The 26,539-nt window shown below is 47.5% G+C and overlaps 2 protein-coding genes across 3 annotated transcripts in view; one reads left to right on the forward strand and one right to left on the reverse strand.

The window, feature by feature from the left end:
- TFB1M (transcription factor B1, mitochondrial) overlaps positions 1–26,539 on the reverse strand; it is a 57,053-nt gene that overhangs the window by 9,580 nt on the left and 20,934 nt on the right. The window contains exons 5-6 of one of the 2 annotated variants that reach the window (XM_045842993.1): positions 23,247–23,366; positions 1,810–1,937 (exon numbers count right to left, since the gene is read on the reverse strand). In XM_045842993.1, coding sequence (XP_045698949.1) covers positions 1,810–1,937; positions 23,247–23,366 — 248 coding nt within the window. The remainder of the gene's footprint in view (positions 1–1,809; positions 1,938–23,246; positions 23,367–26,539) is intronic. The other variant, XM_045842994.1, reaches the window with a different exon arrangement.
- On the forward strand, positions 11,660–15,646 carry CLDN20 (claudin 20). The gene is made up of 2 exons (XM_045842995.1): positions 11,660–11,817; positions 14,699–15,646. Exon 2 carries the CDS (start codon positions 14,824–14,826, stop codon positions 15,481–15,483), a length of 660 nt encoding a protein of 219 aa, XP_045698951.1. The 5' UTR covers positions 11,660–11,817; positions 14,699–14,823; the 3' UTR covers positions 15,484–15,646.

Consider the following 26,539-nt stretch of genomic DNA (forward strand, 5'->3'; position numbering starts at 1 on the left):
ATAAACCCTTGCTTATTCAGTCACTTAACCCACAACAAAGGATGCAAAAGTATATAATGGAGAAATGATGGTCTTCTTCAATAAGTGGTGTTTGGAAAACTGGACAGATTCATGCAAAAAGAAAAAAAAGAAAAACTGGATCACTTTCTCACACTATATAGAAAAATAAACTCAAATGGATTACAGACTTAAATTAAAAACGGAAACCATAAAAATCCCAGAAGAAAACAGGCAGCAAGCTTTGTGATGTTAGTCTTAGCAATATTTTTTTGGCTATGTCTCCTCAGGCAAGGGAAACAAAACCAAAAAATAAACAAATGGGATTATATCAAACTAAAAAGCTTCTGCACAGTGAAGAAAACCATTAACCAAATAAAAAAAAACAAAACAAAACAAAACAGCCTACTGAGTGGGAGAGGATATTTGCCAATGATACATCTGATAAGGGGTAATATCCAAAATATATAAGGAACTCCTACAAATAATAACAAGAAAACAATCTGATTAAAAAATAGGCAGAGGACCTGAATAAACATTTCTCCCCAAAAGATATACAGATGGGCAGCAGACATATAAAAAGATGCTCCGTATCACTAGTCCTCAGGGAAATACACATTAAAACCACAATGAGATATCGCCTCACACCCGACAGAATGGCTATTATCAAAAAGCCAGCTAACAACAAGTGCTGGCAAGGATGTGGAGAAAAGGGAACTTCTGCACACTGTTGGTGGGATTGTAAATTGGTGTAGCCACTACGGGAAACGGTACGGATATTCCTCAAAAACATTAAAAACAACCACTGTTCAACCAAGAATTCTATTTCTGGGTACTTAGCCAAATAAGCAAAAACACTAATTTAAAAAGATATATGCACCCCACGCTCATTTCAGGATTGTTTACAACACAACAGTGACGATAATGGAAGCCGCCTAGGTGTCCACTGATGAACAGAGAAAAGATATAAATATTACTCAGCCATAAAAAAAAATGAAATCTTACCATTTGCGACAGCATGGATGGACCTAGAGGGTATTATGCCAGGTGAAATAGATCAGACAGAAAAAGACAAATACCGTATGATTTCACTTGCATGTGGAATCTAACAAAACAAATGAACGAATCAAACAGCAGCAGACCCCTAAGGAAAACCCGGTGGCTGCCAGAGGGGGAGGTGGTGGGGGGACGGGTGCAAAGGTGAGGGACAATACACGCTAAGCACTTCCCGACACGAGGTCAGTAAGCCGGAGGGACGCAGCAGCGCATGGCTCAGGAGGTACCGTCAGTGACACAGCCGTCAGTGACACAGCCGTCACTCTGCGCGGGAGCAGGTGGTTATTGCCGCACTGTGGTGATCACAGCGTAAGGTATGCAAATGTCTACTCGTCATGTTGTGCACCTGGAACTAATGCAGTATTGTGTGCCCACTATTCGTTAATAAAATATTTTTAAGACCCCACACACCCACACAGTTAGGGTCGGAAATGTTGAGAGCCCCCAGTTCCAGAGGTGCAGGTCCTGACTGAGAAAGCGTGACCTTCCGAGTGCGGGGTCATGATAAACCGTGACTGTCAGTTTTACGATGTACTTTTGATGAAACAAAACAAAACAAAACCTGAATGTGCATCTCAGGCTACATCGAGGTCTGTCTTCCCTCAGTGGCAGTCAGGGTTTGAGTAACACAGGATTTGAACTGAGAGGAATATTTAGAGAGACCATGAATCATGTTTTTAAAAGTTCCGAATCTCTGAAGAAGTGACTGAGGATTTCATAAGGAACGCTGAGGAGGGGAAGAGAGAGCATTCTTACCCGAGTCCGCGGTGGCAGTACTTCCGCCGGAAGTGGAACGCGCTCTGCACGACCTTCTCCACCAGCTCGAACGGCTGCCGTATCGCGGGCCGCACCAGGGGGGTGAAGTGCACCACGCCCACATCCACCTTCGGGGCAAGCAAACGGGCATCATTTTGCTGCGTGGTGTAACGTTATAAACAACTCGTCTTTGTGCGGCGCAGGAGGAAGGGTGGCCAAGAGCACGGCGCTCACAAACACGCCGTCCGTGGACTGCAGTTTCATCTTCCCTGGGCGCGTAAGCTGCCAGGTTCGCATCTGAGCGGATTCAGAAATCACGGTCGGGTGTGTTAGTGCTATAATGACATCCGCTGGACCTGCGCTTGACGATCACTTAATTTGAAAATGCAGTTTCACAATGGCCTTTAAAATCAGTCCACATAATCATTAAAGTCAGCAGGCAGAAAACAGATAGCACCAGAACGCTTTATTTAGCTTCTGAGTGAGTGAAAAATAAGCTGCGGCAGCAGTTCTGACGGCAGGAAGGGGCTTCAAAACACAGAAGGCAGATGGGCCCCCGGGGGCCACTTAGTGTGAAACTCCCTCCTCCGGAAGTGAGTCAGCTAGGATGCCACTCGTTTTGGGGACAGACACACGATTCATCAGCTGGACAGAACTCATGAGCGTCGTCTGCACGGCCACATAACTTCCTGGTAGCACCTTTAAATGCCCCAGGTGGCACAGGCAGGACCCAGAGAAAAAAGGAAACCGCCAAAAATGTCACTGCTTCCGTGTGAGGCTGCTACCAGCTGTTGAGATTCTTTAATTATCAGAAAATAAAACTTTCCAGGCAAATCCGTTATGAGATTTATAGCCTGACTCATTCTAAAAATGGACTCATGGTGATTCACAAGGATATATTCAAACTAACAAAGGGGAAATGCTGGAGGTACAAAGGGAAAAATGCGAGTTACGCCCCAAAATGCCTGACAGAATCCACGCTCTGGGCCACGGGAGTCTGTTCGGAATACACGGAGGGTTCTGTCTACCGAACTGCTGACCTCGCTCCTGAGAGCATCGCACGGACTCTACAAAGACCAAGACAGTCCAGTGGCTTATGAAGTGTGGGTTGTACCACTGCCTTCTGAAAAGGAATTGTGTTTGTCAAACACTACAGGGGCTATCCAACTCTCTTAGGAGGACTTGCTCCTAAAGAGTCTGTGGCTACACAACTCCTTAAAACTGGCCAGTGTTCCAGGAGGATGGGGACTGGGTTTCTGTTTTCAGGGTGGAGGCCCAATGCTTGCATGACACGAGACCCTCGGGACCGGAGAATAGAAAGGAAGTGCCTGAAGATGTGCCCCCCATCAGGCAGCCGGCGTGGACGTCTGGAGGAGCCCCGGTGTTTGTCCTCGGGGGGTCTGAGCTGCCGCCCCCTCCTTGAACAATCAGCGATCCTGTCCCCGAATGAGCGACAGCCGCACCTGTCTGACATAACTGCCGACAGACAGTGGAGAGCCTGTGGTCGGGATGGCGCGGCTGGCAGGAGGGACGGACGGCTCTGGGCAGGTGACGGAGAGCTGCCGGGAGTGGGGGGGGAGGGCTCTTTCTGCACTGAGAGTGTCCCCTCCTGTCCGCGGCCTGCAGACTGCCTCACTGAAGGTGACACCTCTTTGGTGGAGCAGCAGTTGCTCCACTTCAGAGTGACTGTCTGAAGACAATGTTCAATGTTCTTATTAAATCTGAATCAGAGTTGACAACACCAGTTGTCAACCCGGGTTCTATGCGCTTACTCAGTTCCACCAGGTTTAGTGACAGGCACGCCCTTCGGGACACCGAGGGCTTCGGTTACAAGGCCAGGCCTTCCCTCAGAACCTGAGAAAACCCCGCAGAGCAGTGCCCAGGGGTCTCAGGGAGGCTGGCGATCAGGACGCAGGAGAGAGGGACTGAGGGGGACCGGGCGTGTGGAGGTGACTTCGGGGTGGAAGGAACGGGAGCAGCACCGCAGGCTGGGCAGAAAAGACTGCTTCCTCCCAGAGCACGTCTGAGGGAGGGCGAGCGGAGAGAACAGACAGCTGGGGCGAGGGGGAGGGCAGCCCAGGTCGCACTGTCATGGCGGTGACCGACAGATACTGCTCGCTCCCTCTGAAACGTCCCTTCCACCTGTCCTCCCCACCCCCGATCTGCGGCAGGGAAGTGCAGGCAACCGGCGGGAAGGCTCTCCGCCATCCTTAGACCCTGCCCACCCCTCCACTCTGCAGCTCCCCACGCCACTCCCTGGGACCCCGTCCCCACCTCTGGGCCTGCCACTCCCTGGCACCCGGTCCTCACCTCTGGGCCTGCCACTCCCTGGCACCCGGTCCCCACCTCTGGGCCTGCCACCCCCACCCCCGGCACCCCGTCCCCACCTCTGGGCCTGCCACCCCCCGGCACCCGGTCCCCACCTCTGGGCCTGCCACTCCCTGGCACCCCGTCCCCACCTCTGGGCCTGCCACTCCCTGGCACCCGGTCCCCACCTCTGGGCCGGCCTGCCGTCCTCCACGGCTCCGCCCCTTCGGTCCTGTCACCCCCCTCCTACCTGACCACCCTGAGCTGGTTCCGAAAGGAATCCTTCAGTCCCTGGGTGTCATCCAACGGCCTCCCAGTCTCCAGAGAAAAGAAGCTTTTAGCAAGATACGAGAAAAATTTAAGCCCTACCTACCCCTAAACCCACAAAACATCAAAACTCTACTGTTCAGAGACCGTTAAGACAGAACACACCAATAATGGGGTAGATGATTCTCCTTACAGTGCAGAAACCGCCACTTCCAGCTTCCCTGGATTTAAAACCCTGGCCTCATCTTCATTTGCCTGATGTCATTCCTTTGAGATACAGCTGGTGTTTGCAAACACAGGACAGGAAATGCCTAACATTTGCCTAAATAAGGTTTTACGACCCTGCCCAAACACAGCAGCACTCTGTGTAAACCGTGGCAGTAGACTTCTGAAGTTTGGGTTTTGTTGCCCGGCAGCCTAACAGTGTAACGCAACTAAAATTTCCACTCACAATCAAATACAGTTACAATTAACGGGGGACGCGGTGAAACGCCCTGTAAAGAAAGGCTCTTCCAGTAATGTGTCCTGCCTCTCGGAAAAACCTCCTCTGCCGCCCTCGCCACCAGGGCACTTCTCAGAATTATTCTGAATAATAGGGCCCGTGTTCCCTGAAGCCACAGGAAAGCCCCTCAGTAACTATGGTAACAGACACAAAAAATGCTTTTTCCTTCTAATTGAATGCGTATTTAAAATTACAACCATTTTTCCCTTCCTCGATGTTAAGTCTATTAAAGGGTATGATTACAAAGAAGTCAGTAGACAGGTAACAGGTGCACTTAAAAACTCCCGCTTGATGTTGCCGGCCCTTTTCCAAACCCAGTCTATCAGCACACCAAAATGACTTACTAAAATTTCAAATTAAGGTATTTATAATGAGGTTAAATATTTGTCTCTCAAATCCACTATAATGTCAATGCTTTTGCAAGCTGAGATTATGTTTCTCAACACAGCATCCTTGGACACAAGAGGCTGGAGGCAGAAGTTGCACTTTCCAGGCCAGAGTCTGGGACAAGGTTGACAGGAGCTTGGAGCAGACTGTGGACTCGTAAGAGACCCCAGGGTAGGTAGATACTAAATCTCGAAGCTTAGACAGTGTCAACTCAGATCTCGAACCCACACGATCTGGGCAACACTGAAGATGTATGGCCTGGCTCCTGACCCTGAGATGATCACAATATGCGAAGAAACTGAATAACCACCCCACGCAACAGTACTGGCCACTGCCTAGGAAAGGGTCTTCGACACCCCCCGTGGCGTTCAAGCCACTGGAGAGGAAGACCGATCACAAAGTCAGTTACGGTTTAATCAGCAGAGCTAGAATCGGAACTTGGAGGTGACAGAAGGAATGCGGAGAGAAAAGAATGACGACAGAGAATAACCAACGAGACTTCGGGAACAACAGGAGAGGGACGGCTCACAGCTGGAGGGGTGTCGTGTGCAGTGCAAGGGGTCTGCCGGCTCTGAGGCCTCGGCACTGCCCGACGAGACTCCGGGTCTGGGAGAGCCACGGTCAGTGTCCGGAGAGACGACAGGGGCAGGTGAGTGCACTGGGGGCACTCCTGGCTCCTCCTGCACCACGTCCCCTGCAGGGACCCGCTCGGAGCTGGTTGCGGCCTCCCGTGGCCATCAGACCCCGCAGTGTCGACTTCCCCAGACAAGAGGAGCAAGTCCTCAGTGCCTGTGATGTTACAGTGATGCATTTTGTAGGAAACCAAAAGATTTACGGACATAAATGTAAATCAAATGTCGTATGATTAGTTTATTCTACCTGTAATTCTTGGGCCACGCCCAAGTCAAGGACAGAATTTCAGTTGTACGACCTTAAACCTCAAACACTTTCAAAGCATCCCAGGTATTCCAAACAAGCGTGTTCAACAAGACTGACACCATTAGTACCTGCGTATCTTCCTTTGAAGTTTACAATTTGTTTGTTATTGTAACAATACTAATTTCTACAGAATTTCCTCCCTCTTTTTGCTCCTCCTGTAGAACTTCGAATGGTTTTTCCCCTTCTCAGAGGATGAGCACACAGAGAATGACAGAGGGCTGAGAGCATGATGAGAAGTATGCCTAAGAGATGCCCGGCATGAGGAGGACATGGAGAGAAAGAACGCCTGACTGTGTAAATTACGTATGCATGTATGCAAATCAGGGCAACTAGCAACAACAGTAACAGCGAGATGAGTTGCGGTTCCTTGGTCCCAGGAAAGGAGCGTACACTTAATTCTGAACAAAATGCAAGGAGAACAAAACGAACATTGGTTTAGGATTTTCTGTTCTATCTAACGTGCAGTTTCCAGATGACTGTGGCAAAACACCTTTCTAAAACCTTGACCTTTCCCACAAACCACGGCCTCGGTGTTCGTGGGTCAGCACCTCTGGAGGTGCCCTGCTCCCACTGCAGCTGTGGGTGTGGAAGAGCTGCCCACACAGGCTCGGAGCTGCCCTGCTGGTGGGGGGCGGGAGGGGGGGCAGCCCACTGGGATCGGCAGGCCGAGCCGCTGGTCTCGCAGGTCCGGAGAGACTCCGACCTCTCCCTCCGCATCGCCCAGTTCCTAGGAATGATCCATCTAAGCAAACTCACAAGGCACTCAGTAACTGCTTTTGCTATAAAAAATGTGTTACTATTAAAGACTGATAAACAAACAGGACAGAAATATATCAGTTCCAAATGAGTCAATATACTAATGTGAAATTGCCAGAGAGACTAGAACTGGGCCCACGTGCTGGCAGCACAGACCTGCCCTCCTTTTGCTGAGAGGTATTTCTCCTTTAAAAGTGATCGTGCGGTCCCGCTCTTCCTGTTTCTACCTGGAAAGGAGCCTGCCCTCGTTAAAGATGAGTCTCCAGCTGCTGGATGTTATCTTTCCCGTGGTGATTTTACTAGGTTAACCTCGGAGGTGTGGGGGCCTCACAGTCCTCCCTAGGTGTCATGGGAAATGAGAAACCATGAAAACGGATGCACACTCTCTTGTGTGGCAAGGTGACGAAGTCCACACGAACCCACCCAGGACCCCGTGGGCTGGGAGCCCGAGGCGGGAAACCCAGCCCGGTACAAAGGGAGAATCACAGGGAAGAGAGAAGAAAGGGGAGGGGCCGTGACCGAGAGCTGGACCCGAACTGACGCACGCAGCCCACAATCTCAGGTACGACCAATAAATGACTGTCTTTGTTTGTCTGTTTGTTTGTTTGCTTGCCCTGCTCTTCAAAATAATGTGCAAAGAGAATGCATGCAATGGTAATAAGGCCACAGCAAATTCGTGTTTATGTTACTTATGAGATTAAGTTGGTCTGCAAATGTCACCACGATGCACAGTCTTAGTGTTCCAAACAAATGTGATGAAGACAAAGACAAGCCCTCAAGAGCCTTTCTCGTGGAGACAAACAGGAGTAACAAGACGTTGTAAAAACTCGGTAACAGATAATCGAGCACGACGGAAGCACAGCCCGTACGCAGCCCGACTGGCTGCAGACGCCCTCAGAAACCAGGACGGCCTCGTTAGACATCTGAGCACGCACGTAAACTGAGAAGACTCATCTCCATTTTCACCATTATCCGCTGAACTACAGACTGCCCCCTTTTTTTAAAAGTTAAAGTCCCCACACCGATCTAAAACATTATATTATAACTAAAATGACCATAAAGATTAGGTAAACAATGGGCTACTTGTGTTCTTAGCTGATACTATTCATGTCCAAAGACTGGGTGAGAAGAGAAACATTATTTTAAGATTCAGCCAATCACTTTAAATGTGTGGGCCTGGAACAGGAAACTATTTTATCTTGTTCTGAATTTCATTATTTTCAAGGTTGAACAGAAAGCAACTGCGAAAGGACGCCGTTGTTTTGTAATAAATCAGAGCCCCAACTTCCCACTGCACTGAGGTGGGCGGCGTCCCAGACCAGTGAGATCAGAGCCACGGGGCCAGGTGCTGCGTCCCAGGTGGGGCTCTCCCAAGGCCAGGCGTGCGCGGTCGGAAGCGGTGAGAGGCACCGGTCCGGGGATCAGCCTCGTGCAAAGGTACGGTGCTGTTGTCATTTCTCAGACATGCGGCTACATGACTGATTCTTTCGGAAAGCAAAGAGACGCTTTCCTGGATATCCAGATTGTCATCACTAGGAGAGACACGAAGGCAATCACAGGTCATTTTTCCTTACAAGCAGAAAAATGAAAACATTTGAAAGCCAAAAAGCGATGCACTGCTGAGGCACTGGCCAGGTAGGTACTCCGCAGTCACTTGGCATGAGCGGGAAGTGTGCCCTTGTACCCAAAGCTGCAGAGACGCCGGGGTCCATCTGTTCCAGAGCGGAGCCCGCACCACCCCGGAAGGGGGCGGCTCCTCAAGCTGACACCTGGAAATACTCTGTGTTGCAAGGGGCGGCAGGACGGTGCTCTGAGCGCAGGACGGTGCTCTGAGCGCAGAACGGCTTCAAACCGCACGCCCTCCTGGCCCAGACTCCCACTTACTCGCCTTACAGCTTAGCTGTTTCTCAGCTCCTCTGGAGCTTGGTTTTCTCATCTGTAAAATGAGGGTTCCTGTTATCTCGCAGGCTCCTCTTGAGAAATAAGTACCAAAGTGCCTCAAATAGTATTCAGCATACAGGAAGCAGCTTATAATGGTACATATTATTATTACATCAAAGTGATAAAACTCAGGAGTAGCCTCCTTTGGAAAGGTCAAAATCATACTTTTACTCATGCAAAGGTCATGTGTGGTTTCAGTAATGCTATTTTCTATACTCAAAATCAGTCCCTGAATTCTCCCATTCAATGTTTACGGTACCCTCCCCACAGGCCAGGCACCGCCCCGGCCCAGGCCAAACAGCAGCCCACCAGGCAGGCAGAAGTCCCTGCCCTCGTGAGGGTTACCCTCTTAGAGGCCTTGCAGCAGCAGAGGGCTCTGAGGGGGAGGACTCCTGCTGTCTTCTGAAGTTCGGAAGCAGCAGTGGGCTGGCTGGCTGGACGCCGGGTATGGAATCCAGGGCGGTTTATGCGCCAGGGCGTGCCGAATGGAAGGGTGGGTTTGCCACTAGCCACCGTGGGGAGGCGGCGGGAGCAGGGGGAGACTGCTGTGGGAAGGTCAGGGGTTCGGTCCGGTGCGTGATTGGCCTGTGATGTGTGTCAGGGACGCTGGGTCGGGAGGTGGACACTGAACTGGGGAGAGGGCCGGGAAAGAGACATAAACTGAGGAAAGGACAAACTAGGGTAAGATTCATCTAGGGAAGTCTCTGGACATAAAAGATTGAATGCTCTTTAATCCTGTCCACATTAGAAACAGAAAATAATGTCAATGAACTGTATTTCTCCATATAACTCTACTCTCCAGATCCTTTTGCATAGGAGAGACTCTGCCCGATTAGAGGTCTGTAGTTAATAAAAGTTATTTCAGAGTCTATCTATATTAACTAAAAATAGTTAATATTGAATAAGGATCAAGGCAGAAGAATGATCAAAAACACTTTGAAAGGAGTAATGAACATTAAAGCAAGCTTAGCCATTTATTCTCAGCTGGCGGCATTACGCTGGGGTCAGAGGTGAGGGGCGTGCCCCTCCACCCGCCACGTGTCAGCCTCAGCGCGGGCCAGTCTGCACCAGCGACCACGGCAAGGAGCCCCGCTGGCCAGGACGCTAAAGGGATCCGGGGGGCTTCTTCTGACACAGCAGGAGCAGCACGCTGCTCCCATTCACACCGGAGCTGCCGCTCCAGCTCATCCAGTGTTTACACACGGAACTGATCGTACACCTCCATGAAGTAAAGGAAGTTTCCATAACAAACAACATCCGAATACTATGGCTGAAAAGCAAACCCACAGGCATTAGACGTTTAACATCTTGCTAAATGCCAGACTGACATTAAAAGAAACCAACAAAAAACAGCAATAAAAAAAACTTAGAAAAACCCAGATAACTGAAACATACATTTTATTATTCCTTGCTTTTAAAGAAATGGCTAACCTCTAACAAGGCTATCAACAGTTTAAAATTTTTTAAAAGTCCAATCATAAAATTATCTCCTTTTTTATTAAATACTTTTCTTTTTTTTTTTAAGATTTTATTTATTTATTTTTAGAGAGGGAAGGGAGGGAGATAGAGAGAGAGAAACATTAATGTGCAGTTGCTGGGGGTCATGGCCTGCAACCCAGGCATGTGCCCTGGCTGGGAATCGAACCTGCGATGCTTTGGTTCGCAGCCCGAGCTCAATCCACTGAGCTACGCCAGCCAGGGCAAATTATCTCCCTTTCTATATAGTGGATATGAATTTGTAGTTTGTAGAATTGAAATTACCGAGGAAGAAAAACTGAGAACCCAAAAATAGATGCAGGTGTGATACGTCTGTGCTGCTATTCATGACCTAGAATGTCAGGGCTTGATCTCACTGCTTCATCTGATGGTTCATCACGTCATTTTCATGTAATTTCTTTGTAAGTTTCTAAAAGTGCTAATATTAAATTACACTCCAGAAACCTTCCTCAGCGGAAGGAATCACGGAGGAAAATTCAGGACACCCCCCAAAAAATTTCTGGTAGGTTTACTGATCAAAATTCTAATCAACAGTTGTTCCTGGCTTTTCTCCCATGCAAAGAAAAAAAGTATTTTGAAAACTGTCTTTTGAATGTTTCTTTTGAAAGCCACCAATTTTGTGAATCTTGATTTTAGACAAGTCACAAGCACCAGAATAAAAATACAGTCTCACCCTGGCTAGTGTGGCTCAGTGGATTGAGCACCAGCCTGCAAACCAAAGGGTTACCAGTTCAATTCCTGGTCAGGGCACATGCCTGGGTTGGGGTCGTGGAAGAGGCAACCAGTTGATGTTTCTCTTGCACATTGATGTTTCTCTCCCTCTCTTTCTCCCTCCCTTTCCCTCTAAAAATAAATAAATCAAACCTTAAAAAAAAAAGTCTCAACTATCATTTGCAAAGCACAATCCAGTTAAAAATATTTCAGATCATAAAGACTTGGGGACATCAAATAATAAACTGTGCCTCCCAGCATAGATAAAAATAAATTATAACTAGGGACTAAAACATGATATTACAAGAAAAGAAAGCCTTTGTGTGTGCTCCCAAAGAATCCCTCCTCTGCACACAGTGACACAAAACATTTCAGCTTTCAGGTTTCGACAACTCCTGTTGTAACAACAACTCCCTCCCTTCCCCGCCTCTCCTCTCTCAATTCTCCCACAGTTCAAAAAATGAGATGGAGAACCTGGTATTTATCTTCTAGCCCCATCAGCAGTTTTCACCGCTCACATTTCTGTGCTGCTCTTTATTTGCTATTCGCGCGTGAGCTGGCTGGAGCCGCGTCGGTGATACCCAGCAGCTGTGCAGGCAGCCTCGCGCGTGGGGTGCGTCCTCCCCTCGTCACACCTGCCCGGGGTTCCCGCGGAGACACATGACCGAGCGGACTGAGACAGTGAAGGCCACGGACAAAAGGTATGGAACACGGGAAGCTTCTATGACGCTTAGTGCTCAATGCAGCAGCTCTCCCAGGGCCGCTTAGCTTGAATTTTACGTTGCAAATCTGTTTTTAAATACCAGTTTTGATAGAAATAAATTCTGACTGGAAAACTGACTTTACTCTTGAACGAGATCTATTCCAGACTTTTGGCAGATAGTTCACAAACGTAACACTCGCAGGTCCTGTTCTGCATGCGCTGTGTTTTGGAGCCGTGAGGGAGTTCTCCCCTGAGAACTAAGTTTGCTTACTGCCACGGTATCCCCCCCACCCTGACCACCGCAATCATCTAAACAAAGTATGCCTTTATGGCCTCCCGATAGAAATTTGAGAGAACAGGCCTCACACTGGATCGTGCTCGTGACTGCAGAGGGGAAGAAACAAAAGATTTTGTAGCACTATGGCTAAGATGCCAGGGTGTTTTTACAGAAGAAAGAGAATAGTGACCTTGTTTTGGGAGAACAAATTCTTTCTGCCTAAGTTCTGTAGATAGAAGAAAGCGTTTAAAGTCCAATATTGGACATAAGCGAGCGCTGTGTGAACTGAATGCAATGTCATATTGTTGACGCTGATTTTGGCCGTCTGTAATTTATCACTGCCAGCGCTTGTTAATTAAGATGAACAGGCTGTCTGCAAGTCTGAATTACACTGAAATTTATAAAATGTATTGGCTAATGAGAAAAAAGAGGGTTATAATTGGGAAGCTGAGCATAGAAGGATCAACACATCAAGGTTACTCAACCACAGTAAAAATAAAGAAATGAGATGCTGTCAGGGAATGCTAGCAGCAGTCTGGCTCTGCAAGAATCCCTGCGTGGAAAATGGTTGGGGAAGGCGTAATTTAGAGAGCTGGCTGGAGCTCTCGGCCCAAACCTGCAAACAGCTATTATGAAACTATAAACATGGGCTTTATTTTCTTCTAGAAACTTTAACTTCTGTTCTGTTCTGGCCTCAGTATGTAAAGAAATAAAGAGTATGAGGCAGGCAAAGCCTAGGCCCTCGGATCTTTACAGTAAGTCTGATCCTTAAGAATTCAAAACCTCAGGGAAATCCTCTCCTAAAACTGTAAATTTCACATGTGTAAGACTGCGAACAAAACGGAGCAATGGAATTCAGACAGCCCGGGATTTAGGGAATCACTGTTAGAACTACAGGCGAGTTCGCACTTTCCATATAGGTAGGCATGCATTTCACAAAAAGCAGGCAGCGACCTCCTTGGTGCGTCTCCAAAGCTAAGTCATTTGCCAAACTGACAGCCTCTGGAGGCTTTTTTTGTTTTGTTTTGTTTTTTGGTGGGAAAGGGAGTGAGCGAAGCTGGTAAGTGATGGTACTTTGCGCCTTCAGCCAGAGCGCGTGCCTGGCCTCCCACGGCAAGAAAGCACCCGGGGGAGGATGTCACCAGAAGCACTGGGGTGACGGGAAAGGTGCAGGATGCTGATCTGAAAAAAGTGATGATGTACAGCATCATAGTTACAGTTTCTCTCAGCTCTAAGAGTCTATGCCAATGAATATAATCAGCCTAAAGAGGAGAGAAAAGAAACTGCCGTGGGATATAAAATAAAGATCATAGGGCATTTATTTGTCATAGGATATAAAATAAATAAAAACATTAATAACAATGCCAACCACAATTTACTGGATATTCTCTATGGGGGTAGATATTGTTTTAAGCCCTTAAAATGCACTGACATATGTAACTCCGTGATATAGGTAGTATAATCCTCCCCATTTTCCAGGAGAGGATACCGAGGCACAGAGAGGTTCTGGAAAGCCAAGATTTGACCCACACTGCCTTTTGTCGAGTATATGTGGGTCACGATACAGCCGCTTTAACACATCATTCAAAATTTAGTTCAGAAACACAGAAAAGCCAGGATTGCTGTATTTCAGAAACCCTCACATTTCTCAAAGGAGGCAGCAAGTCCCGCCAGATTAAAACACAGTAAAGCCACAAAGAGCTAGCTTTTCCCTCTTAAAAAAAAAAGAGACAGAAAATAAAGTGTTAAATTATGCTTGGTATCCTTTCACGGACCAGTAACGATGTGGTTATTTCTGTACGTATTTTCAAGCTTTGATGCCCCCACTTCGGAACTGTTTGGAATAACCGGTTTTGCAGCCGACTGCAGCATTTGGGTCAGGGGAGGATTCTGGTCCCAACTAGAAAGGATCTCACGTTCTCGTAGCAAAGGACAGTAGCTTAATTGTTCTGCTCTGAGTACTTTGTGCCTGAAGTGAAGGAAGCGCCACCATAGGTAAGGATGCCGCAAATGTTTATTAACTAGAACCGGGGACAACCATGCAGGTGACTTCTTTCCACTCCTTTCCTCTCCTTAGGGTACCTGGGTCACGTGCTGGTTCGTGGTGGGTGCTTAGTTAAGTGCTTCTGAATACTTGAAACTTTCCCGGTGTATATTCATATTTCATGTTTAAGGGGTAGGTTTAAACTATTCTTCTTTATATCTACAGAGTATTTTACTTAAAACCAAAATGTTTGTTTTAAAAATCAAGTTTTTAAAAACCCATAATGCTGTCAGGTTCTTGAGCAGGTCTTACAGCAGGAGCTTGGCAGGCCTAAGTCTCCTAGCACGGCTACAGGCCCACTTAGCAGACAACTTCAGCACAGCTGGAGCTTTCAAAGGAACATCGTGGGCAGCCCTTTCCTCTCCAGCTTGTCTCCAGCCCCAGCCACCCTGTCTGCCCAGGAGGGCGGGGCCTCCAAGGGCCTGGTGTGAGCTCTGGCCCCGGGCAGCTGCATCCGCTCCCACTGCGGGCCGAGGCCCCGGCTCCCACCGCGCACACACACAAGAAGCCTTTTCATTCCTTTTCTGTCCCTCAACCCGACTTTGTCCCTCTCCCCAGCCTCTGTCACCGGTCCTCCACTGCACGGTCCTCCACTGCACGGGAACAGCTGCGACTCTGACCGGCAGCCACCGTAGTTAAGCGCCAGGATTTCCTTGGCAGACGGAGCCGACGGTGGTCACGTCATGCGCCTGGCACGCGTCCAGCTCCTTGCTTTTGTCCTGGCCTTCTGCGGGGTCTCTGGGGTGCTGGTGGCCACCGTGCTGCCCAACTGGAAGGTGACTGTGGACACGGGCGCCAACATCATCACGGCCATCGTGCAGCTGCAAGGGCTGTGGATGGACTGCACGTGCTACAGCACCGGCATGTTCAGCTGCAGCCTCAAGTACTCCATTCTGTCCCTCCCCACCCACGTGCAGGCCGCGCGGGCCGCCATGGTCCTGGCCTGCGTGCTGTCCGCTTTGGGCATCTGCACTGCCGCCGTGGGGATGCAGTGCACTCGCCTAGGAGGGGACAGAGAGACCAAGTGTCACACTTGTTTTGCCGGGGGCGTCTGCCTCATGTCTGCCGGGGTCTCCGGTCTAATACCGACAGTGTGGTACACAAAGGAGATCATCACCACCTTTCTGGACCTGACAGTTCCCGAAAGCAACAAACATGAACCTGGAGGGGCTGTCTACGTCGGATTCATTTCGGCCGTGCTGCTGCTGACCTCTGGCACCATCTTCTGCACTTCCTGCATGAAGAGGGACCAAGACGCTTGGCTCTCCCCGCCCAAGCAGCCGCACATGCCCACCGCAAAGCTGGAGGGCGACTCCGCATACCACCTGAAGGATTATGTGTGAATCCCTGTGTGATGCACGTGGAATTTTTAGATGCCTGCTGGGACTTTTGTGTTTATTTTAGATTTTATATATATATACACACACACATACACACACACACACCAGAATTATGCTTAACTTTCTCAACAAAGTTTTGAAATGCTTGAAAAAAATAAATTAAAAAAATGGCAAGGTCATTTAAAATGCCAACCAACTCTCATGTACAATTATATCTGTTGTAAGATTATTCTTCCACCCCTATTTTCATGTGTTATCTAAAGGTTTATAACTGAAAGAGGCTCTGACCATATTACTAAGGTAATTAATTGACAGCTTTTTCTTGCTTAAGATAACCTGTTGGTACATTTTCTGAACTGGTACTTAACTGGGCCTCACAAAACACCGAGTGCGAGCAGCGCCTTGCCCAGGTGGGACCCCGGGGATCGCCCGCGCTCGCCATCTGAGTGGCACCACCACGGGCACCTGCTTCTGTCTGCAGCCCCGCCGCAGCGCACCAGGGGCAGAAGAGCTGTCCGCCTCTCCCAGCGTCGCCCAAGCCAGCCACCCCAACTCCCCGCCGTGACCTCCCTGTCCCTTTTCTCACTTTAGAGAAATACCTCCATCCATTCATGAGCGCCGACAACACGACATTCAAAGATGAGGCAGAAGCGAAGGGCAGACCCTGGTAAGTGCCACCACAGCAAAGCAAAAGCAAACCAAACCACGCTCAACTCTCTCCGACTTCTCCGGCACTAGGCACTAGGCACAAGGCACAAGGCAAGAGACGCCGGCACGTTTGTTTGAATGGGCTCGGGAAGGTCCCCCTCCTGCCGCCCGCAAGAGGAGTCTCCGGGTTCACTCACTTACCCAGGACAATTTAGATGTACCCCCAGCTCGTTTAACCTCTCATTCAAAGCTGTCATTTTATGTTCTCGTTGGATCCACATTAACAAACAAATACATTGCTGTTCTCTTATACATGAACGGCTTCAATGAGTTAGTAGATGTGAAAGTAATTTTTAAAGTATAAAGAATGCTTTATAAAAAAGTATAAGAATCTAAGTTAAATTATCTTATGTATTTCAAATATTTAAAAAAGAAAATGAAAATCGGATTCTTTGAGGTGCAGAAGAAACATCGCACACTGTTGTTTCTGGTAATTTAGTTGTTAGTTCGAGCTTAATCATGGCTCACAACGAAATGCGCAGCATTCCTTCGTGCGTTAGTAATTCAGGAGTGGGAAGAAAACTATCTTTCCTGTGAGTAAACAGTGTTCATTTGTCCACGCAGAGGTACAGACTAAAATATTTCATGCCTATTTTACTCAGCAGACCCCCATTCTCTTCTTCAGCAATGTCATTAGCTATTAATGAGCAGCTAAAATGAAAAGGTGCCATCTCATGTATGGATTAGAAAAGGAATCATTTAAATGGGAGTTCAAATGATTATTTAAAGTATGCATTCCTTTTTCATGCTCAAACTATTTTCTAAATGAATGCATTAAAAATAGCTCGAACGCAAAGACTGCTCTAGTGCCGTTCCTGGGAGAGGGCTGCTCTGACACCTGTGTGGTCCTCTCGCTCTGCTCAGGTGACTGGCTCCACCTGTAGTCCATGTACCCTATCATCCTACGCTAAAAGTTATATTCTCTCCGTAAGTCTATATATACTTCAAAATCATGTCTATTTATTTTTAGAACATTTTCTTCCTAAATACATAGGAGTGTTTGAACTCGCAGAGAAGCAGCCACTTGATAAAAATAATGGCCCGATTCTGCCCAGATCGGAAACAGTGAGGACGAAACACCGAGTGCCCTCTGGGACCACCCCTCTGCGTCGCCCCCCGAGCCTCCTCCCACTCACCGCTCGCTCGCCGGCCCACCCTTCCACTCCCCTCTGGGGCCAGCCGGGATCTCCTGTGTGAACTCGACCCCGGCTCCCTGCGGGAGGTTGCTGCCTCCCTTTCTGTGCTCAGAGAAGGCTCTGGTCAACAGATCACGCCTCTACAAGACACCACCTCCCACCTGACTTGGAGGCCAGGTATGTTCCTCACCTCTGTGTTCGCCGTGACTGGCCCCTCGCTGCAAGTGCTCACTAGGACATGCCAGTCCTGACCGAACCCCTCCGCACGCACCGACGGGTGTCAGCTCCTAAGGACGCTAGGGGGCAGGTGCTATTTATTCTTGGCAGCGCACAGGAGACCGAGGCACAGAAAGGGTGTCGGTTACCTAACCTACCCAAGCTCACACAGCTGGTACGCCGGGGAGACGGGATTCAACCTGAGCGGCCCTGGCGCCCGAGGGAAGCCACCGTGTGTACGGTCACACAGGACACCGGTCACCCGGCACACCTCACTCACTCCAAGCCTTTGCTTGCTCAGGTGACGGAGCGGATTTCAGCATCTGCTCAGGGTTGCGAGGGTTAAATGAGGCAAAACACACAAAATGTGCCGAGACATGGTGAGCACGCGGTGACGGCAGCCCAGAGGTTCCTGGTCTAATCCAGTGGTCTCCAACTGGGGGTGGACGTCTGGCAATGTCCAGAGGCATTTTTTGGTGTCATACCCGGGGTAACGGTGCTGGTGGGTGCAGGCCGGGAGTGCTGTTAAACACCCCACAACGCACAGGAGGGCCCAGCAACACAGAACTAGCTGGGCCAAAATGTCAGTAGTGACGAGGCTCAGAAACCCTGGTCTGATCTACTTGAATGCATATAAACATTCCTATTTGTTTGATTAAAAAGTTCCTAAAAGCATACCACTCCCCCCACCAAAAAAACCCCAAAAAACCCAAAATGCCAAAAACTTCCCAGAATATCATGTTTATTTTACCCATAGAGCGGGGGTGTGCGTGTGTGTAAAAAACTGAAGACATCACCTAGTCATTCTGGCAAAAAGGATGAAGACTTCCATTAGGCCAGGAGAATGGATGTGAGAACAGCTAGGTTTAGGAGGCAGGGCGCAGGGGTGTCGGAAGCTGGTAACTGGTGGCTGGCTGTGAGGTTGAGGGTAGGGGGAGGGGTGGGCACTGAAGGTGACCTCGGGGCTAGGCTTGGGCGACCTGAGCAGAGCAGATGAGTCCACGGAGCGGCGGGGGCGGGGGTGGGGGTGGGGAGCAGGCCTGGGGCGGGGGGGGGGGGCGGGGGAGGACAGAAGTAAGCTCTGTCTGGGATATGGATTCGGTGTTTTCTCATTTCTTCATTTCTCAGAGAAGGCTGCCGCAGTAATTTCTTTTATCATCGTGTTTTTCGCTGCGTGCTTTAGCACGCGTCAACTTCTTGGACACTGAGGACGGGGACACAGCCTGTGGTTGTGCAGTGCCCTGCACGAATCCCTTCCCTGCCCCACTGACATTTTTCTTCATTTCACTGTACTTTATACATACAGAAAACTGTCACCTGCAAGATGGCAATTCTGCTTCTTTCTCAGAATTATAATCCTTATTGCTTATCTCATTCTTGAATAGTTAGGAATACATAACTAGAATTAAATTAGAATGTAATAGTAAGCACGCTCATTTTTATTCAACACTTATTTTATCTGATTTTTAAAAAGGACAACTCCTTTACTTCTCTACAATTATAAAACTGACTTTTAGTACGCACATTTATGGTTTTTTTAGGCTCACCAATTTTCAAAAAAATTCAAGGCAACTTACAACAACAATACTGGTACAGTAAGTAGAAAAGTCAATGATAAAAGTGCACGACTGAAGTCACAAAGAAAAGGAAGAGAGGAAGGATGCCATTAAATAGTCCTGCCTGAAGGCTGTTGAAGCAATTAAATATGAAACTTAGTGCAGAACTTCTTCCCAGCAACCAGGGCAGAAAAGGCCGCACAAGGGACCGGAAAGCTTTGTCTATCACCAGGAACCGGCGGGGGCTCCCGCTGGCACCCTGGCCGAGCTCCTGCCTCTGGGCCCTGCACCCACCTCCCAGCTGCCGTGGGTCTGGGGTGCCGACGGCTCCCAGAGTGGGGTCCTTTCACACAGAGGACGAGGCCCCCACAGCTGTGGGTAAGCGTGCCCGAACGCCTCTGCAGTGCTGTCCTCAAAGGTCAGGCTTGGGCGCCCTAAGTCCTGACCTTCCCTTTGGGTCATGGGTATATCGTCATTGATTCACCTAAAATTATACCGACACAATTTATGCTTTGAATCTCCAACACGTTTGGGAGTAACTTGCTCCATATACCATAGTTAATAGGCAAAATCAGATATAAATTATATTTATGTCTGAAAAAATACAATCCACACTGCGGCAAGATATTACAAGTCGGTTCATGAATACTTGTTTCTATTCAAAACAGTAACATCTATCTACCACTGACTGCCTCGTGGTGCCAGAGGCTCATAGTACACACTTTACACTGATTATCTCCAACCTTCAAGGGTGGCATTACCACCGCAATATGATGTATTAAAACTCAACCTATTAACCTGAGCAAGTCCTCACCACTAGGAGCGCTGGAATCCCAACTGTGAGTACTGACTTCACAGTACTTCCAGCTTTTCCACTAGAAAATGCTGCCTCTCTCCTGTCAATCAAAAGAACAGGTCCCAGTCGTCCCGTTACATCTCAGTGACTTTCCTACTGGGCTGGAGGATAGGGCACGGTCAGACGTAACACCTGTCAGTGCTGCGGGAAGGATGTCAGGCTACCAGGCCCATGACCACAATTTATAAAAGAAAAAAAGATGGCAGAATTTTGAGGGAATAGTCAATAGCTCAGTATTTACTGAACTTGAGTAACGGGCAAGCCAGCTGGAAAAAAAAAATTACTGTGGGATCCCAGAAATACATGGGGTTCTCGGGGATCTTTAGGGGTCAGCTTGAGAAACTTAAAAGTTTTATTCTTTGATGGAAGCATTTTCTTTTTTAAAAAGATTTTTATTTATTTATTTTTAGAGAGAGGAGAAGGGAAGGAGAAAGATAGGGAGAGAAACATCAATGTGTGGTTGCCTCTCGCACGCCCCCTACTGGGGACCTGGGCCACAACCCAGGCACGTGCCCTGACTGGGAATGGAACCAGCGACCTTTTTGGTTGTTAGGCCAGCACTCAATCCACTGAGCTACACCAGACAGGGCGGAAGAATTTTCTAGTTCTAATTTCGAACTGAAAAAGGGACATTTTATCTTGTAATACTAATTTTACTAACTAAACAGTAAAATGGAAATACTAAATTTTAAAAATTCTAGTTTAAAATCTGTATGCTATAAACTCTAGTAGTTTAAGAAACACTAGAGTAGACCAATTAATCTGATGTTATGACATTGTGTTCTCTGTAGATAAAAAAGAATTTTGGGTTCCGACTTCAGGGACTGCACTAGAGAAGTTAATGGGAGTGAAAGGTTTGTTAAGAATTTTGTCTGGCTAGCCAGAAGAGAATCGGAACGGTTCCCCGCTAGTGAAAAGCTCCGCCAGTAAAGGTGACTGAGCTGGTTTAATCTAAAGGCTGATGGACAGAAGGGATAAAAGACTCTCACAGGAAAAATCCTAAGGTGGGTGGGAATAAGCCCATCTTTTCACATCACAAAAGAAGTTCTCTCCGTCTAATTCTGAAAGAGTTTTGCCTGAGAGTAAGTATTGAACTTTAGTAAATTCCTTCTGAGCATCTACAGAGAATTAACCTCTCTCTCTCAGCTCCCCGGGAGCCTGCCTACACCTCTGTCTTAGCCCTCTCTGCTCTTCCTTCACCGTGTGTCGTGGTTATTCGACCGTCTCCCTTTGCATACAGAGGGGTTAGCCAGAGGGGCGGCCTTGGACTGTTATTTTAACATCTCTGTAAAAACTCTTGCCCTGTCTTAAGAAAACAAACTTTTCTAAAGATTTGCTCAATGTAACTATTAGCCAAATATTGTCTAGCTTTCTTCAGAGTATTCATAAGCTGCTCTAATGTGGTAAAAGTACTTCAAAGCAACAGAGACTTCTTTAAGAACTAAAATTTAATCCTTTGATTTATTGTTTTCCTTTATCATAATACATTCTCTCTCCTCCTCAATAACTGCTTTCCTAGATTACAAATAAATCCTGCATGTAATATTTTCAATATGATGAAAAGCATGTAAAGAAAATTGTATGTTTACTTTGCCAAAAAGCAAACATATCTCAATAAAGAGAATAAAAACATAGCTAGGTCTTCCCCCCAAATAATAAATTTTCATAAGGCCTTACTCCTAAACTAACAAGGGTACTGTATCCCTAAATCAAAGGAGTTGATAACTTCTAAACACCATCAAATGCCCTCAACATGGTAACCAAAATAAAGGGTTAGAAACTTTCCACGACAAATATTCTAACATCTGCTCTAAGAAACCCTTGGAACAATTAGGTAGCCTAAAGTTTCTGGGTTATGGCAATAACCAAAAGTATAAAAAGCCTAAAGATAAAGATCTTGGTGTCTGATATAATTGGGTCTAGCACCATTCAAAATGTTAGATACACATCTGTACGCATGACAAGAAGCAAGCAAGCAATATAATTACTTGGTTCTCTTCAATACAACAGGCACCTGTTCTAGCATAGGAAATTCCTGGAAGGACAAATGTATTAAATTTGGTGACGACCTACAAGATATCTCAGTCATCAAATTCTGCCTAGGATCTAAAGGGATCTATTATTCAGAAAGAAGTAATTTATAGTGTCTGCAGCCTTGAGCTGCTGCAAGGAGGTGGTACTGAGAGCGAGTTCTCCGAGCTGCTTTAGGAAAAGCTGACCGTGAAGCCCGTCCCGTGAACGGGAGATGGTCTGGACCCGACAGTCACAGGAAACCTCCCCTTGCTGTGGCGGCAGAGGAAGTGGGAGGTGGTAACGAAGAACACCGGTTCTCACCACCTCTCGGACACACTTCAGGGTGCACACTCAGGCCCAGCACCATCAGCGCCCCATTCTGAACCTAAAACCTGTATCCAAACCTAAAAAGCACATCAACGACTTCACTGTGCCATCCACTTGGATGCCAGATGACGCGCGGGGAACTGCGCATCAAGCCTGGAGAAGCCTGCTCCGCACCAGCTGTGGCTCCTGCAGGCAGACCCCGGCGTCCGCCTGACGGGGCCCCGCCCCCGCTGCCTCCCCCACTGTCCGCCGGGCCCAGCGCTTTCGTGCAGATGCTCGATGTCCATTCGAAGCAGAAACAGATGAGTTTTTATGGCACATGTCCTGGGGTGCAGATGCCAGTTTATTGAATTTAATTTTTGGCAGAGAAACTTTATTTCTCTAATTAGCACTTATGTTTCTGTAATTAGTCGTATATAGATGTAACAGTCAAAGTCTAATTTAATATTCAGCTATTTTTCCAGAGATCACTGTAAGTAACATTACCAAAATAAGGTCTCTCAAAAAAAGTGGAAAAAATTTCACGAAAACCAATGTTGGATGTAACATTAGTGAGAAGTCTCCAATAGAAATCACACACACACAAAATACTGATTTCTTTTTTTGAGGAATGGCTGACCATGTAACTTATCTTCCATACTCAGATAATTTAGGTATAAAAGGAATAATAACAATAATAATATCACCACCACCAGGGCAACATGGATAAACATGGGACATTTAATGCTTCTAAATAAGTGGGAGAAAAATTAGACTAAAACCTGTAATCCTTAAATTCATACTGTAATTTTCATGCTTCTTATTCGGGAGCGGTAAAGAAAAACTTACGGTGCGGTTTGCACGTAAGTCCGGACTAGATCCCAGAGATAATTTCCTATGGCACACGCTCCGAGCAGGAAGGACACGGTGAAAAGCCCGGTTCTGGTGCCGTGGAGCACGCAGGGGGAGACTGACCTGCGGTTTGGGCACAAAGGCCCGGCCTGGGATGGTGAAGAGGTGCCGCACGTGGCAGAGGTGCTGGGCCATCACCGAGAGGCGGCTGCGCTGCTTGCTGCCTGTGCTGGCTGCGAGTCTCTGCGGAGAGGGGAGAGGGCGTTACTGGCACGGGATCAGTCCAGTCTGATCGCAGTCAAAAGACAAACAGCCAACAGAAAATATAGGCGTGACTCAGATGAACTATAAACTATGCTCAGCCACACTGCAAATTAGCGACAGGCAAATCAGAGCCATAATGAGATACAGTTTCACATCCACAGAACGAGCAGAGTTTCGGCGGCGCAAGGAAGGACCTGGTAGAAGCTAGTCTCGGTGCCGGCTCGGAGCAGCACCGCGCGTGAGGGGCCGGCCGAGCGGGTCACTGGGGGCCACAGCGGCACCGCACGCGCAGTGGAGCTGAGGTCGAGCACACCCGCGTGAGCCCGCGGGTTCACCCTCAGGACTCGGTCCTGGGGCGCAGCCTGTGCAGTCAGTCACACAAGGAGATGTGCCTGAGAACGCACGTCCGTCGCAACATCATCTGCAACATAAAAAGGGTGTAATTAAGAACATAAAGGTCCATCGCAGGTGACTGAATCAGGGAATTGTGGTCCTTCTGACAATGGAATACTAAGTAACAGTGAAAATGAGTAACAAGGGTTACCAACATAGATCCCCAAAACAGAGTACAAAATAATTCGGTGGAAGAAAATATGTCCAGTATGGCTTCAGTTATATAAAAATTTCAAAAGATTACTTATTTCGTGTGTGTATGTGGATGTATCTATATTTGCAGTGCTAGTGAAAACCATGCACAGAAATGGTGAATACCCGTTTTAACACAGTACAACTCAGGGACGGGAAATCAAGGAAAGGGAAGGCTCCGAACTTATCTACAGGATTTTACTTCTTAAAACAGGTAAGAAAAACGGCAGCATGTTCAGACTGGACAAAGCTGGCTGAGGATAAAAAAATAGGCACCTTCACCTTTCTAAAGTGTGTGTACCCCACCCCCCCGTGTTCTGCGAGTGCACAGGACATTCCGACCCTCTCGCGAGACCCAGGGCCGGCATTCCTTCCCGCAGCGGTGCGGGGGTGCGAGGGGTGCGGGGGCGGGGGGTGCGGGCGGTGCGCCTCGCGGTGAGCAGGCAGTGCCTTTAGACTCGTGTCCACGCGTGGGGGTTCCGCTTTGTTGCCTCACCGTTCTGTGCCGACCTCTGACAGCCCCTTTTACTCTGCTGCTTCTAACCTGGGCACGAGAACCACATCATCTGACAATTCTGCCTTAAGTGCAATTTTAAAAACAGGTTTTAATTTGAGACGCTGAAAAAACTTCCTAAGGCCAAGTTGGCTGTAGATTATGCATAGCATCTGTTTTGTTATTCAAAACCACCCCTCCTCTTCTTTCTTTTTCTTTTAAATTATCTGGCTCTCGTCTGTATTTGGACAGTTAAAATTAGTGGGAAGCTGGGTTTGTGACAAGTGATGCGGTGCTACAGTGTGTCTGACAGAATGTACTCTTCCTCATCTAGATGTGAAACCGAGAACTATACATGCCCGTATTTTGCCGTGTATAACGTGCACTTTCTGCCCAAATTTTTGAGGGAAAAATAAGGATGCGCATTACACATGGGTATGATAATCCCATGCATAATGCCCACAAAAATGTGGGTGCACATTATACACAGGAAAATGCAGTATTCTCAAGCAAACATCCAAAATACAGAGATGAATAATGGAAGTATAGATTTAAGTTAAAAATATAAGCTTATGGATCAAGTAGTCAAAATTATTTCTATTTCTTGATTAAAAAAGAGCTAATTTTACCACTGGTAAACATTAATTGAAAATGCACTGTGCAAACTGGCACAATTCAAAGCAGTTTTGTATAAAACTAACATCTAGCATGAACATAATCACAAAACTAGAAAATAAACCAAAAGGAGTGCCCAGATTTTAAAAATTATTATTTCATCTTGGGTTTTCTTCCAATTTGCCACTTTACATCTGAAACGTATGTTTCCACAGGTGAATGCAAGAGACTGGAAGATTGCGTTAACCAAAAAGCAAACCAGGGAGGCACGGAGGGTGAGCTCTGTCTCACCTGGAGTGCTGCGTGTCCACGCCTGCAGCGGACGGGCTGTCCTGACCTTTAACTCGACCCACCCAGTCTTTGGAGCAAGGGCAGCCACGGTGTGGAAATGAAGACGTGGGAGCCGTACGGCTCAACTTGGAAGACAGCAGCAGCACACACATCCGCCCCAACGCCCTAAGGGAAGGTTCAAGCCACAGACCAGAACGCTCTGCGCAGGACTCCAGTAAAAGCTAGCTTAAGAGGTAAGTGGTCAATCCAGCCCTTGAAGGTGGTTTGGTATTTCGGTGATACGTATATTATGGGAAAAGCTATGAAAATTCAAACTCCACTAGGAGATAGATGACTGCAACAGCAAAAGGTCGAGAAACCAAAGCAGTTAATTTTTCAGTGAAAGGAAATGTCTAACCCTTGAGCTTTTAAAAGCATTCTGAGTCTAAGGGGAAAGATGGGGTCAAAAAATTCACATGCACAGTGTTGCTGAAATACATGTTTTTCCCCCTTACTCATCTAAAATCATTTCAAGCACAAGGAGAAAAAATTGGCTTATACTTGAGAAGTGAAACAGCCACACATTATAGACAAAGAGAACTACATATTAATGAAGAGGTAACTCCCCCTGCCCCCACACTAGGGATGTGACTATTAAACAGTCTGGGTCCCTGGAAATGGTAGGAGGTGAGGAGGCTGATGCTGGACCAGAAAGAAAAGACCTTAGGGCCACATGGAGAAGCTAAACATCATGACATCAGCAGAAAACATATGGCTTGTATTCAAGTTCGGCTTTCCCTGTAACTAGCTCCGTGACCTTTTGGAAAACATTCAATTACTTTGAGCCTCAGTTTCGTCATCTATACAGTGAGGCCAGATAAGATTTGTTAAGGTCTCATTTGCTGCTCCACAGTCTGATTCTATTTTATAGGCTGCAACTTTAAACTGTCTATGTGTCCCTGAAGGCATGTGGGCTGAGTTCATACATTCAGCCCCTGCAGGCCTAGAGAGAAAGAAGAGGGTCGTGTTTATTAGTTTTGTAATTCACTAAGTCAAGCAAAGAAAATGTTTAAAAGTGCTTTCTGCGGCTAAAATACAAAGTCACAAATATGACAGTGTCAAGAGCAGAGAGGAGCTATAAGAAAATGATGTTATTTATTTTCCTGCTGACACTTTTACTTGCGAAATT

Source organism: Phyllostomus hastatus, unplaced genomic scaffold, assembly GCF_019186645.2.
Source record: "Phyllostomus hastatus isolate PE091 unplaced genomic scaffold, TTU_PhHast_1.1 phas_contig_40, whole genome shotgun sequence".
Lineage (NCBI taxonomy): Eukaryota > Metazoa > Chordata > Mammalia > Chiroptera > Phyllostomidae > Phyllostomus > Phyllostomus hastatus.

Excerpts from the sequence above, each read along its gene's own strand:
- CLDN20 (XM_045842995.1), top strand. The coding sequence starts at position 14,824 with ATGCGCCTGGCACGCGTCCAGCTCCTTGCTTTTGTCCTGGCCTTCTGC.